The sequence below is a fragment of the Lampetra planeri genome, chromosome 58 (genome assembly GCF_965212315.1).
Source record: "Lampetra planeri chromosome 58, kcLamPlan1.2.h2, whole genome shotgun sequence".
NCBI lineage: Eukaryota > Metazoa > Chordata > Hyperoartia > Petromyzontiformes > Petromyzontidae > Lampetra > Lampetra planeri.
The window spans coordinates 4,710,745-4,725,979 of record NC_136164.1 but is presented as its reverse complement, the minus strand read 5'-3'; the positions used below and the strand labels follow the sequence as shown (position 1 = coordinate 4,725,979).

At 55.9% G+C, this 15,235-nt stretch overlaps 1 protein-coding gene across 3 annotated transcripts; it reads left to right on the top strand.

Moving 5' to 3' along the window:
* The first annotated feature begins 2,471 nt into the window (after nt 1-2,471).
* Nucleotides 2,472-12,071, top strand: SLC25A19 (solute carrier family 25 member 19). 3 transcript variants are annotated; one of them, XM_078618537.1, is made up of 7 exons: nt 2,477-2,739; nt 4,482-4,680; nt 5,553-5,708; nt 9,167-9,337; nt 9,813-9,996; nt 10,313-10,443; nt 11,044-11,312. In XM_078618537.1, exons 2-7 carry the CDS (start codon nt 4,552-4,554, stop codon nt 11,230-11,232), a joined length of 960 nt encoding a protein of 319 aa, XP_078474663.1. In that variant the 5' UTR covers nt 2,477-2,739; nt 4,482-4,551; the 3' UTR covers nt 11,233-11,312. The 3 variants fall into 3 exon arrangements, with proteins under 3 accessions (XP_078474662.1, XP_078474661.1, XP_078474663.1); XM_078618536.1 differs by having other exon boundaries at nt 2,472-2,652; nt 9,167-9,996; nt 11,044-12,071; XM_078618535.1 differs by having other exon boundaries at nt 2,474-2,739; nt 9,167-9,996; nt 11,044-12,071.
* Nucleotides 12,072-15,235: the final 3,164 nt, after the last annotated feature.

Here is a 15,235-nt window from a genome sequence, read left to right as displayed (position 1 = left end):
ACTCACGGCAGTGTCGTAAATGCAACACTCAAGGCAGTGTCGTAAATACGTCACTCACGGCAGCGTCGTAAATACGTCACTCACGGCAGCGTGGTAAAGGTGTCACGACGGAGTCGTAAAAACGTCCCTCACGGCAGTGTTGTAAATACAACACTCACGGCAGTGTCGTAAATGCAACACTCACGGCAGTGTCGTAAATACGGCACTCACGGCGGCGTGGCAAAGGTGTCACTCACGACGGAGTCGTAAAGACATCACTCACGGCAGTGTCGTAAAAACGTCACACACGGCAGTGTCGTAAATACGTCACTCACGGCAGCGTCGTAATTCTTAACTCACGACTGCGTCGTAAAAACGTCACTCACTGCAGTGTCGTAAAAGCATCACTCACGGCAGTGTCGTAAAACACCACTCACGGCAGTGTCGTAAATTCAACACTCACGGCAGTGTCGTAAATTTCAATACTCACGGCAATGTCGTAAAGGTGTCACTCACGGCAGTGTCGTAAATACGTCACTAACGGCAGCGTCGTAAAGGTGTCACTCACGACGGAGTCGTAAAGACATCACTCACGGCAGTGTCGTAAAAGCATCACTCACGACAGTGTCGTAAAATCATCACTCACGGCAGTGTCGTAAATACAACACTCACGGCAGTGTCGTAAATACAACACTCACGGCAGTGTCGTAAATACAACACTCACGGCAGTGTCGTAAATACAACACTCACGGCAGTGTCGTAAATACATCACTCACGGCAGTGTCGTAAATACGTCACTCACGGTAGTGTCGTAAAAACGTAACTCACGGCAGTGTCGTAAAGACGTCACTGACGGCAGCGTCGTAAATTCTCAACTCACGACTGCGTCGTAAAACTTCACTCACGGCAGTTTCGTAAAATCATCACTCATGGCAGTGTCGTAGAATCATCACTCACGGCAGTGTCGTAAATACAACACTCACGGCAGGGTCGTAAATACGTCACTCACGGCGGCGTGGTAAAGGTGTTACTCACGACGGAGTCGTAAAGACATCACTCACGGCAGTGTCGTAAAGACGTCACACACGGCAGTGTCGTAAATACGTCACTCACGGCGGCGTGGTAAAGGTGTCACTCACGACGGAGTCGTAAAGACATCACTCACGGCAGTGTCGTAAAAGCATCACTCACGACAGTGTCGTAAAATCATCACTCACGGCAGTGTCGTAAATACAACACTCACGGCAGTGTCGTAAATACAACACTCACGGCAGTGTCGTAAAATCATCACTCACGGCAGTGTCGTAAATGCAACACTCACGGCAGTGTCGTAAATACAACACTCGCGGCAGGGTCGTAAATACAATACTCACGGCACTGTTGTAAAATCAACACTCACGGCAGTGTCGTAAATACGTTACTAACGGTAGCGTCGTAAAGGTGTCACTCACGACGGAGTCGTAAAGACATCACTCACGGCAGTGTCGTAAATGCAACACTCAAGGCAGTGTCGTAAATACGTCACTCACGGCAGCGTCGTAAATACGTCACTCACGGCAGCGTGGTAAAGGTGTCACGACGGAGTCGTAAAAACGTCCCTCACGGCAGTGTTGTAAATACAACACTCACGGCAGTGTCGTAAATGCAACACTCACGGCAGTGTCGTAAATACGGCACTCACGGCGGCGTGGCAAAGGTGTCACTCACGACGGAGTCGTAAAGACATCACTCACGGCAGTGTCGTAAAAACGTCACACACGGCAGTGTCGTAAATACGTCACTCACGGCAGCGTCGTAATTCTTAACTCACGACTGCGTCGTAAAAACGTCACTCACTGCAGTGTCGTAAAAGCATCACTCACGGCAGTGTCGTAAAACACCACTCACGGCAGTGTCGTAAATTCAACACTCACGGCAGTGTCGTAAATACGTCACTAACGGCAGCGTCGTAAAGGTGTCACTCACGACGGAGTCGTAAAGACATCACTCACGGCAGTGTCGTAAATACATCACTCACGGCAGTGTCGTAAATACATCACTCACGGCAGTGTCGTAAATACGTCACTCACAGCAGTCATCTTCTTGGTTCTTTCGGTAAAGTCATGTAGAAGGGAAGTAATAAAATAATGAAAATAAACACAACGCAAGCAGCCGTCCTCAGGTGAAGACCAGGTCTGTCGGGGAGACAGCGTCTGAATGAAACAACACCACGCTTGGAGTGTCGTAAAAACATCACTCACGACTCAGTCGTAAAAACATCACTCACGGCAGCGTCGTAAAGACGTCACTCACGACGGAGTCGTAAGGATGTCACTCACGACAGAGTCGTAAAGACGTCACTCACGGCAGCGTCGTAAAGATGTCCTTCACGGCAGAGTCGTAAAGATATCACTCACGGCAGAGTCGTAAAGACGTCACTCACGACAGAGTCGTAAATACGTCACTCACGGCAGAGTCGTAAAGATGTGTTTACGACAGTAGCGAGCGTTTCACGACAGTACCGTACATGATGCCAAGGACGTTTTACGACAGCGCCGTAAATGTTTTGAAGGGCGTGCTTACGACAGTGCCTTGTTCCTCCTGGACGTGTGTTACAAAGAGCTTTACAGCCCTTCGGATTGCCCGCATGGAAGTGAATGTCACGTGACTCGCGGTTGCGCTGCGGCTTCAGAGGTAAAACCTCTGATCTGCCTGGGGAGGGGGTTGTTGTGGTGTTTAATGCTCGTGTCAAGACGGACGGGCGCCTCCCGCTGTTGTCGGGTGGGTCCCGAAAACCCACACACACACCACACACACACACCACACACACCACACACACACCACACACACACACCACACACACACCACACACACACACCACACACACACACCACACACACACACCACACACACACCTCACACACACCACGCACACACACCACACACACACCACACACACACACCACACACACACCACACACACACCACACACACACACCACACACACACACCACACACACACCACACACACACACCACACACACACACCACACACACACACACACCACACACACACCACACACACACCACACACACACCACACACACAACACACACCACACACACCACACACACACACCACACACACACCACACACACACCACACACCACACACACACACACACCACACACACACCACACACACACACACCACACACACACCACACACACACACACCACACACACACACCACACACACACACACCACACACACACACCACACACACACACCACACACACCACACACACACCCCACACACACCACACACACACACACCACACACACACACCACACACACACACCACACACACACCACACACACACACCACACACACACACCACACACACCACACACCACACACACCACACACACACCCCACACACTACACACACCACACACACCACACACATACACCACACACACCACACACACACCACACACACCACACACACACACCACACACACACCACACACACACACCGCACACACACACCACACACACACACCGCACACACACACCACACACACACACCACGCACGCACCACACGCACACCTCATTGAGGGGGGCGTGTTAGACACTCACCCCTCAGTGAGGCAGATGTGATAGCTGCCTCCCCTGGTGCTTTTTTCATTGCAGTTTCATGAAGAGACCAGCGAGCCAAAATATCTTTATACACATACGTGAAATAAGCTACCTGGAGTTTGGAAGGCGAGGACATGAAATGAAGGGGTCTACAAGCATGACATTGGTGACATACTGAGACAGTAACAGGCACGCGCTTATTGCCCGCACTCCAGTTACTGAGGGGTTGCGCAATCAGAGGGGAGGCAGAGCCCGTCGCTGCCTCACCTCTCGTCTCTTCCTGTATTTGCAGCGGAGCTCCGCAAATTTGGCGATTTTGACTATGAAAATGATTGGAATCGTACAGAAATTACATAACACAGATCAGTAGAAAAATCTTAATATTTATTTCATTATATATATTTTGTCGTAACAGCTATTATCATTGGAGTGTGAGAGGTGAGGCTCTGCCTCCCCCTGCCTCCCCTGACCGCACGTAACTGGTGTATAGTTGTGTAGTATGTGTTGAACTTCTTTTGCACCGTACGAAACCTACCGTGCTAATCGGAGTGTAGTGTATAGTGTAGTGTATAGTAGTGTATAGTGTATAGTAGTGTATAGTGTAAAGTTGTGTAGTGTACAGTAGTGTGTAGTGTATAGTAGTGTAGTGTATAGTAGTGTAGTGTATAGTGTAGTGTATAGTGTATAGTAGTGTATAGTGTAGTGTATAGTAGTGTAGTGTATAGTGGTGTAGTGTATAGTATAGTAGTGTATAGTAGTGTATAGTGTAGTGTATAGTAATGTAGTGCATACTAATGTATAGTAGTGTAGTGTGTAGCGTATAGTAGTTTATATTCATGTATCTGCCGTACGCTCAACTTCTTTCGCACCGCACGCAGCCAACCGTGCTCATCGGAGGCGACCGACGAGCCGCGGACCACACGAGGTGCGGCGCGTTGCCGGGGCGCCATGGTGGTGGGGTTCGACCCGAGCCAGCGCAGCCTCGCGCCGGCGGAGGTGGCGCTGTGCGGCGCTCTCTCGGGCTTCGTGACGCGGGCCGCAGTCAGTCCGCTCGACGTCGTCAAGATCCGCTTCCAGGTGCCCCTCCCCTAGCCCAGAATCACACTCCGATGAGCTGTGAAGCTCATTTTTCACAGACGTTCAGTAGAGCAGGCCCCTCCCCGTGGTGACCGCCTGCCCTTCGCTGCCCTCCCCTAGCTCAGTTCCCTCCCCGTGGTGACCGCCTGTCCTTCGCTGCCCTCCCCTAGCTCAGTTCCCTCCCCAGGGTGACCGCCTGCCCTTCGCTGCCCTCCCCTAGCCCAGTCCCCTCCCCGTGGTGACCGCCTGCCTTTCGCTGCCCTCCCCTAGCCCAGTCCCCTCCCCGTGGTGACCGCCTGCCTTTCGCTGCCCTCCCCTAGCTCAGTTCCCTCCCCAGGGTGACCGCCTGCCCTTCGCTGCCCTCCCCTAGCCCAGTCCCCTCCCCGTGGTGACCGCCTGCCTTTCGCTGCCCTCCCCTAGCTCAGTTCCCTCCCCGTGGTGACCGCCTGCCCTTCGCTGCCCTCCCCTAGCCCAGTTCCCTCCCCGTGGTGACCGCCTGCCTTTCGCTGCCCTCCCCTAGCTCAGTTCCCTCCCCAGGGTGACCGCCTGCCCTTCGCTGCCCTCCCCTAGCCCAGTCCCCTCCCCGTGGTGACCGCCTGCCTTTCGCTGCCCTCCCCTAGCTCAGTTCCCTCCCCAGGGTGACCGCCTGCCCTTCGCTGCCCTCCCCTAGCCCAGTCCCCTCCCCGTGGTGACCGCCTGCCTTTCGCTGCCCTCCCCTAGCTCAGTTCCCTCCCCAGGGTGACCGCCTGCCCTTCGGCAGCCCTGACTCTCCAGCCATCCGCTGCCCTCCCGTCTTATTCCCTGCCCCGCGGCGCCGGACGTCCTTTGCTACGTTGGCGTCGACGCTGAATCGTCTCCGCGTGCGTGCGCAGCTCCAGGTGGAGCGGATCTCTGCGCTGGAGCCGCGGGCCAAGTACCGGGGCCTGGCGCAGGCTGTGCGCGCCGTGCTGCGTGAGGAGGGTCTTGCCGCCTTCTGGAAGGGGCACGTGCCCGCCCAGTTGCTCTCCATCACCTACAGCGGCGTGCAGGTACGGCTTGGCCGTTTGGGCAAGCGCTAGGTTTGAAGCTTTCGTCACCGCAAGGATTCATAACTCTTAGGTTTTTTCGGTAAAGTCACGTAGGTGAAATAATAAAATAAAATAATAAATTAAAATATTTTTGCCGAGGTGTATCAGCTGTTCCTTCCATTCTAGCTCCGCCCACTTCCTCCTTCTAGCCCCGCCCACTTCCTCCTTCTAGCCCCGCCCAACTTCCCTTCTAGCTCCGCCCACTTCCTCCTTCTAGCCCCGCCCACTTCCCCTTCTAGCCCCGCCCACCTTCCCTTTTAGCCCCGCCCACCTATCCCTTCTAGCCCTGCCCACCTCCCCCTTCTAGCCCCGCCCACTCCCCCCTTCTAGCCCCACCCCCCTTCTAGCCCCACCCCCCTTTTAGCCCCGCCCACCTCTTCTTCTAGCCCCGCCCACCTCCCCTTCTAGCCCCGCCCACCTTCCCTTCTAGCCCTGCCCACCTTCCCTTCTAGCCCCACCCACCTCCCCCATCTAGCCCCGCCCACCTCCCCCTTCTAGCCCCGCCCACCTTCCCTTCTAGACCCGCCCATCTTCCCTTTTAGCCCCGCCCACATTCCCTTCTAGCCCAGCCCACCTCCCCCTTCTAGCCCCGCCCACCTCCCCCCTTCTAGCCCCGCCCACTTCCCCCCTTCTAGCCCCGCCCACTTCCCCCCCCCACCCTCCCTGGCATTTAGATAAGCTCCTCCCCCCTCCCCTGAACCAGTATATATATAAATTCTTGTCTCTTGGATTTCTCTTCACTTGATACAGTAAATTTAGCTGTGACGGTCCCACCTGAAGACGGAGACTTGCGTTGCCTCCGAAACGTCGTGATTTAATTGAGTTATTTTAATTTATTATTATTTTATTATAATAATTTTACTGGTAGGAACGAAGTGGACCAGCCACCAATAGATTATTTCGTCCGTCCGTCCGTGTAGCAACATCGCCCCCTACTGCAAACACTTGGCATGACCCTACAAAAACCTTTAGACTCAGTGACGCTTTCCTGGCTAAACAAGTGTAACATTCCCTTATAATTCCCTGAGATAGCTTTTAATTAAAACTTTGAAATTAAATAAAAAAACTCACAGCGCCCTAAAGCCTACAGCTAGGCCTAAAGCCTAGAACTAGGCCTGAAACAATCCCTTTGTATCGTACCCCCGCGTGTGTGAAAGGGAGTTAATGTTTAACAATGTTACATTCCCTCATGTTTTTAAATAGAAACATTTAAATTTAAAGCTTTTACATAAATAATTAAAACATTTAAATAAAAAATTAACTCAGCGCCCTAAAGTCTACAGCTAGGCCTAAAGCCTACAGCTAGGCCTAAAGCCTAGAACTAGGCCTCAATCTCTCCCTTCGTATGGTCCGATTAGGTGTAGTAACATTGCCCCCTACTGCAAACACTTGGCAGGACCCTACAAAAACCTTTTGACTCAGTGGGGCTTTCCTGGCTAAACAAGTGTAATAATACATTATGTTTATATTTTTTGGTTATTCGTTCCTACCAGCCCACCCCGCAGGGTCCTGTTTTTCATTTATTATTATTTTATTATAATATTTTTTTTACCTACGTGACTTTACCGAAAAAACCTAAGAGTATGGGCAAGTGGTGCCGATGTTTACACAGCGATGGTTTACAACATCGGCACCAGATGCTCGTGCGAAGCCAGGTCGACCTAAGGGGGAGGGGGCCCGTGACTGTTCATGAGCGGGAATCGAACTCGAAGCGCTACTGTGCAGATACCACACACCCACACACACGCAGGCACCAACAACAGACCCAAGCGGCTTCTGTTTGTCCGGATAGCGTAGGTGAATGGGCATGGCGCTGGGTAGAGAAGAGATGGACTGATGCAATACAGAAGGATGGGGAGCAATTTGGACTTTGCCGGTGACTGGTACCAGCGGTGTCAAGGTCGGGCCTCTGTGGAGGAGGCTCGTGAAGGACGCTGCTACCGGGCAGTTGGAGGCAGTCGCCCTCCAACAACAGCAGAGGGCAGTGGAGCGATGCTCACAACAACGAGCGGGACCGCCGGGCGGCTAAAACGCGGCGAGTTAACCCAGTAGGGAGCACAGGTGGTGCATCTGCCAGTCATCTCGGTCAGTCGACCCATGGCAGCCGTGTTTGTCCCGTGGCTTCCTGCCAGTGGGCCTTCGACACTTCACGTGGCCTCAAAGGTGCACTAAGCCTGGCACAAGCGCGGCGGTGACGTCACCGACACTTAGTGGCGAACTGTGGTTGTTGTTGATAATTGTTTTTTTACCCTTCTATCTGGCAACAAAACTGACACCTTTTTTACAAGTCATGTTTGCATAGATCACAATACCTGCAGTCATAATGCAAACAAAAACACAACTCTGATAATGTGCACTGTCCTTGAAGTTGATTGGTCCACACCCGAGACAGCTTTCCTTAGAGCCTAGTCTCACATGGGTTGGACCTTTTGGCGTCATCTGGTCCAACCCATGTGAGACTAGGTTCTAAGGAAAGCTGTCTCGGGTGTGGACCAATAAACTTCAAGGACAGTGCATACAGAGTTATGTTTTTTGTTTGCATTATGACTGCAGGTATTGTGATCTATGTAAACATGACTCCTTGTAAAAAAGGTGTCAGTTTTGTTGCCAGATAAAAGGGTAAAAAAACAATTTTCAGATGATGAGCCACTTCGTTGAGTTATCGTTTGTGGCCAGGTCGCTTCTGAAGAAAAAAAATAAGCTACGTGGCTCAATGGGCCTCACATAATGAGATACAAAAAAATGTGAGCTTTTTTTAGTGTTTATGTTTTTTTTTTAAGTGATTTGTTGACCTTGCCTATACTTTGCACTCCTATCGTGTTTTTGTGTTTGTTGTTGTAACGTCCTGACCCTGTGCTCATCGGATGGCTCCGGTGTAAATAAATATTATGATTCTGCTTTGTGGCCAGGTCGCTTCTGAAAATTCATCTAATAGCTCGGTGGGCTTTTCTTGCAAAGATAAAAAATACCATTGGAACCTCATTTGCCAGTAAAAATATGATAATTGGTTTTTTTTTACCCTTCTATCTGGCAACAAAACTGACACCTTTTTTTACAAGGAGTCATGTTTACATAGACCACAATACCTGCAGTCATAATGCAAACAAAAAACATAACTCATCTGGTCCAACACCATGTGAGACTAGGCTCTAAGGAAAGCTATCTCGGGTGTGGACCAATCAACTTCAAGGACAGTGCATACAGAGTTATGTTTTTTGTTTGCATTATGACTGCAGGTATTGTGGTCTATGCAAACATGACTCCTTGTAAAAAAAAAGGTGTCAGTTTTGTTGCCAGATAGAAGGGTAAAAAAAAACAATTAAGATAAAAAAATAGTTTAGTTTTACTTCTGCGCATAAAAATAAAAATGTTGCGATTTCGCCGTTGCCGCCGCTGCCGCTGCTGTGTCCGCGCCGCAGTTTGTGACGTTTGAGCGCCTCACGGAGCTGGTGCACAGGCGCACGCGCTTCGAGGCCACGCAGGCGCACGTCCACTTCGCGTGCGGCGGCGCCGGGGCCTGCATGGCCTCGCTGGTGGCCCAGCCGCTGGACACGCTGCGCACGAGGCTCGCGGCGCAGGGAGAGCCCAGGGTGACGAGGCGGGCCGGAGAGCGTGGACTCGCACCGTGGACTCGCACACCGCGCTCGCTCGCTCATCGCTCACTCGCTCGCTCACTCACTCACCGCTCGCTCACTCATCGCTCACTCACACACCGCTCGCACTATGGACTCACACCGCGCGCTCGCTCGCTCGCTCATCGCTCACTCACTCACTCACACACCGCTCGCTCGCTCGCTCGCTCAATCACACGACGCTCACTCACACGCCGCTCACTCACACGCCGCTCACACCGAGACACATACAGACACACACAGACACACACAGACACACAGACACACACAGACACACACAGACACACAGACACACAGACACAGACAGACACCCACAGACACACAGACACACACAGACACGCAGACACACACACAGACACACACAGACACACACACAGACACGCACTTGTCGTCCACGCTGCCCGCGCGTCACCACCCTGCCCGTGTGCCGCAGCTCTACCGGGGGGTGTTGCACGCGGTTGTCACCATGTGGCGGGGCGAGGGGCTGCGGGGCTTCTACCGCGGCCTCTCCCCCACGCTCGCCGCCGTCTTCCCGTACGCGGGGCTGCAGTTCGGCTTCTACAACGTTTTCACGCGCGCTGCCAGCAGCCTGGCCGCACGGACGCAGTGCCGCACCGGTAGGCACGACCGCAACCGCACAGCCGGCTTCGCCGTGCCGCACCGGTAGCCACTCGTGGGGGGCTCTTGTGGGGGGCTCTTGTGGGGGGCTCTAGCGGGGGGCTTCCGTGCGGGCGTGGGGAGCGGCGATGCTGAGCACCGCCTCTACAAATGCAGTACAGGGGCAGAACACACAAACGCCGCGCAGAAAGGTGTCCGAGTCGGGAGTCGAACCCAGGGGCTTCTTGTTGCGAGGTGCGGGCGTCGCCACCGCCCCGTTCACCGCATTGTTGCCGTGTCGTACCGTGCCGTGCCGTACCGTGCCGTGCCGTGCAGGGGGCCTGCAGACCCTGGTGTGCGGCGCCGCGGCGGGGGTGCTGAGCAAGACGCTCACCTACCCCTGCGACCTCGTCAAGAAGAGGCTGCAGGTGATGGGGTTCGAGCAGGCGCGGCGCCACTTCGGAGAGGTGCGGGACGCACGGGGGGGGGGCACGTGGGGGGGGCACGTGGGGGGGGAGACGCACGGGGGGGGGGCACGGAGGGGGAACACGTGGGGGGGGCACGTGGGGGGGGACACGTGGGGGGAGACGCACGGGGGGGGGCACGGGGGGGGCACGTGGGGGGGTATGCACGTGGAGGGGGGCACGTGGGGGGGGACACGTGGGAACACAATGGGGGAGACACGCGTGGACACGTGGGGACACGCAGGGGGGGGGACGCACGGGGGGACACGGAGGGGGGGACGCACGGGGGGGGGGGGACACGTGGGAGAACATGCGAGTACACAGACACGTAGAGACACTGAGACATGTGGATGTAGGGACGCGGCGATGCCGTGACGTAGGTCTGCTGGGACGTGGGGGTACGGGTGACACGGAGACACTGAGACACCCTGGCATGCCCCGCTTTGTGCGAGCACGCGTACGTGTGTGCGTTGAACTTCTTTCACGCCGTGCGTAGCCAACCGTGCTGATCGCAGGGCTCTGGCGGTGGGTGCGTACCACCCTCGTGTGTCCCACCGATTTCTTCCACGTCTTCGCGTGTGTCACCCCTGGCCCCCCCCGTAGGTGCGTGCGTACGCGGGTGCGTGCGACTGCGTGCGCCGCGTGCTGCGGGAGGAGGGCCTCCCGGGCCTCTACAAGGGGCTCGTGCCGAGCGCCCTCAAAGCGGCCGCCTCCACGGGCCTCACCTTCCTCACCTACGAGCTGTTCTCGGCGTTCGCGCGCTCTCGCCGCTCCAGCCCCCCTGGGGCCTGAGGCCGCCCCCCCCCCCCGTCCCGCCATCGAACTCCAGGAGCTTCTCAGGACTCCCGCAGCCTTCTCTGCGTCTCCGGGGTCTTTCGGTGGAACTCTAGGACCCCCTGGTCTGGGACTTGAGGACTTTTCTGAGGTCTAACGTGCAACTGCAGAACCTTCGTGTAGACACCACTGTTCCTCATTGGGAGGACTCGACAGGAAGCCTTCACTGGGGGGGGGGGGAAACGAGATCTTCTCTGACACTTCGCGGCCTTTCTTGGGATTCTAGGACCTTCCGGGGCCTTCCGGGACCGTCTCCAGGAGATCAACAATTGCTCCCTGCAGGGGCCTCCGGTCGACCGCCGCATACACGCAGCTCCATGGAACCAAACGCGACAAAGGTCGAAGGTCGCGAGTCTCAGGGCAGTGCCCCCCCCCCCCCCAACTCCCACCCCCTTCCTCTCCGCTACTGGGTGAGAGGTCACGAGTTGTGGCCGGGCTGGGTCGCTGGACCACCGCTCCGGGCGGATGTGGAGCGCACGCGGACACAGAAGTTCCCGGCCCGGGCGTTACTGAATGTGTGGTGGTGGAGCGAGCGAGCGAGCGGAGCCGCGTCGTCACGTGTCCTCTGTTAGACTTCAATGCCGCTGACCGTTTGCCGGGCATCTTAGCGTGGCGGGGCGGCCGGTCCGTGTGTTTTCTCCCCTCCCCCTCTTCTGCATGGGGGAGGGGGTTTCCTTCGGGGTTCTCATGTTTCCAAAAGCAAACCACAAAGTGTGACCGGTATTGTGCCAAGAAAATAATTGCACCGCAATTTGCTAAATTTGGATCGCACGCAACAGAAAAGAGATTCAGGCTTTCCTTGTTGAACGAGTGTGAGTGGTGAAACGAGCGTGAGTATGAGTGGTTTTATCTCCTGGTTATACACCCAGCCACCGTGGGACCCATCTCGGCATGGGGTGGTTTTATCTCCTGGTTATACACCCAGCCACCGTGGGACCCATCTCGGCACGGGGTGGGTTTATCTCCTGGTTATACACCCAGCCACCGTGGGATCCATCTCGGCACGGGGTGGGTTTATCTCCTGGTTATACACCCAGCCACCGTGGGACCCATCTCGGCATGGGGTGGGTTTATCTCCTGGTTATACACCCAGCCACCATGGGACCCATCACGGCACGGGGTGGGTTTATCTCCTGGTTATACACCCAGCCACCGTGGGACCCATCTCGGCATGGGGTGGGTTTATCTCCTGGTTATACACCCAGCCACCGTGGGACCCATCACGGCACGGGGTGGGTTTATCTCCTGGTTATACACCCAGCCACCGTGGGACCCATCACGGCACGGGGTGGTTTTATCTCCTGGTTATACACCCAGCCATTATGGGACCCGTCACAGCACGGGGTGGGTTTATCTCCTGGTTATACACCCAGCCACTGGGGCCATTCACGGCACGGGGTGGTTTTATCTCCTGGTTAAACACCCAGCCACTATGGGACCCATCTCGGCACGGGGTGGTTTTTTCTCCTGGTTATACACCCAGCCACTGTGGGGCCCATCACGGCACGGGGTGGTTTTATCTCCTGGTTATACACAAAGCCAGTGTGGGGCCCATCACGTTATGGGGTGGTTTTATCTCCTGGTTATACACCCAGCCACCATGGGGCCCATCATGGTACGGGGTGGTTTTATCTCCTGGTTATACACCCAGCCAGTGTGGGGCCCTTTACAGCACGGGGTTGAGTTTTTACACCAGTTACACAACGAGCCGAGCGAGAGACCCAAACTGTGACACGCTGCTCGTGTCGCAAGAAGTCATCCGTATCCGGCCTGCGGGCCAAGCAGGGCCAGGGCGAAGCCACTCGTCCACTCTGCGTGCGCGTGACGTCGGTGCGGGAGGGGTGGGGGGGTTGAGTTGGGGTGGCGGGGTTAAGGGGTCACGGAGTCGATCTGCACGCGGTCTCAACTCGTCCGCGGCGTGAGACGTTTCTGAAATCCCCATCGAACACGTCTCTCTGTCTCTCTGTCTCGCTGTCGTGTGCCTGTGTGTGTGCTGTGTGCTGTGGCTTGCGAAATAACGGTGGGACGGAGAGATGCCGGGGGGCAGCGGCGAGTGCCGTGCTGTGTGAACCTAGGGGGAAGAGCCCTTTGCACCGCGGAATTTGGGTGCCTTAAATACCTACGATTTGCACTCAAGTATGCTCTGGCAAGCATTGCACTGACTGTTCCGTCGATTGACCTGCAAAGAAGCACCGCAGTTCAACCCCCTCACTCGCGCACGGATGGGAAAATGGGCTGGCGGGAGAGGGGGCGGTGGTGGTGCCTTTGGTAATTGTCGAAATTCCGAGGGACAATTCGGATCGCAGCGTTCACCATGAGTTGAGCAGCAGCCAACCGCGCTGATATTGAACAGGCGGAGTTCGACTTCTCTGTTTGGCGGTGAGGAGGGAGGGCGGCAGGGGTTCACTTTGTCGCGAGGGAGAGGGGGGGGCATTGCCCCCTGTGACCCCCCCCCCGTGACCCCCCCCGTGCTCCAACCCCCCCCCCCCCCGAAAACTCCGTCTACGATAAACACGCACGCTCTTAAAACCACGCTTTACGCTTAACGTCACCGGATTTGACCGCGCCGTTTTCTCGAAGACAACAATATATGTACGGGAGTCAATAAAGTAGTCCATAAAGTCGAGGCAAGGATGACAGGGCCAACGCGCTATTGCCGTTTTACAACTCGTCCTGTCGCTTTGCGACGCTAAGCCGTGGCAGCAGTAAAAAATAAAACGCGCGCGCACACAGGCATCGGTCCCACGGGTTGTTGGCCGCCGCGTTTCTGTGATGCTAAGCCCCCAGGCCGTGATCGATATTCCGCTCATCGAATCGCACCCCTTGACCCCGAGCACAGAGGTCAGAGTGCGTGACGTGCTTGCTCGCCTGAGCATCGAGGCACAGGTGATCGTCTCCTGAGACGGCGGTGGAAATTCCACGTTCCTATGGCGGGAGCGGAGGGGCAGGGGGGGGGGGTGTGAGTCTTATCCATACGACAACCGCAACGTGGTTCTTGTTTTATCGACGCCCGGGCGGAAGGATGATGGGCTGAGTCAACCTGCCTCGCCTCCGCTCCCCTCCGCTCCGACCAGGCATTGAACCAGAGGTCGCAACCGGGTACCCGATGCCCGTACCCTACCCGATACCCGGCTACCCGTACCCGGCCGGGTACGGGTACCCGGTTGCGACCCTGGTGCGGCCGGGTACGGGTAGGCCGTGAGTCGCTGGTGAGTAACCGTTTGTCACTCATTTCCCAAAGTCTTGTCTCTTCTCACAATTCAAGTTCCTAGAATAAACCCACCCGCACCTGCAACATGGCTTCATCCCAGAGGTCGCAATCAGGTACCCGATACCCGTACCCTACCCATACCCGGCCGGGTACGGGTAGGGTACGTGTACCCGTTTGCGACCCTGGTGCGGCCGGGTACGGGTAAGGAATCAAAACCCGTTTGCGACCTCTGCATTGAACTCGCATTGATTCCGATCGCGATCCGCTTGCCCTGAACCCGCCAGGAGTGACACGTGGGTGGGGGTGTCGCAGCGTGGGGAGGTGATCGGCTTCAGCAGCGACTCGGTTTGTTGACGGTGACGTTCACGAGGCCCGGCGCCGTCTCTCTCCGACGCTGCTGATGATGACGACGACGACGACGATGACGAACCTCAACACCGGTTGACGTCCGGCACGGGTACACGTGGAGTGGTGGTGGTGGTGGCGGTGGTGGTGGCGGTGGTGGTGGCGGCGGTGGAGGCGGCGGTGGTGGCGGCGGTGGTGGCGGCGGTGGTGGCGGCGGTAGTGGTGGCGGTGGTGGTGGCGGCGGTGGTGGTGGCGGCGGTGGTGGTGGTGGTGGCGGTGGTGGTGGTGGTGGCTCCAGGTGCCGTGGCCTCACACGCCGGCCGACCTTCGCACCCTGGCACTGAAAGGCAAAACAACCCCTACCCATCGAGTTCACACACACACAGCTCACACACACAGCTCACA

Excerpts from the sequence above, each read along its gene's own strand:
- SLC25A19 (XM_078618536.1), top strand. The coding sequence starts at position 4,552 with ATGGTGGTGGGGTTCGACCCGAGCCAGCGCAGCCTCGCGCCGGCGGAG. Across the intron at positions 4,681-5,552 it reads TCGTCAAGATCCGCTTCCAG|CTCCAGGTGGAGCGGATCTC; the intron begins GTGCCCCTCCCC and ends GTGCGTGCGCAG. Across the intron at positions 9,997-10,312 it reads ACGGACGCAGTGCCGCACCG|GGGGCCTGCAGACCCTGGTG; the intron begins GTAGGCACGACC and ends CGTGCCGTGCAG.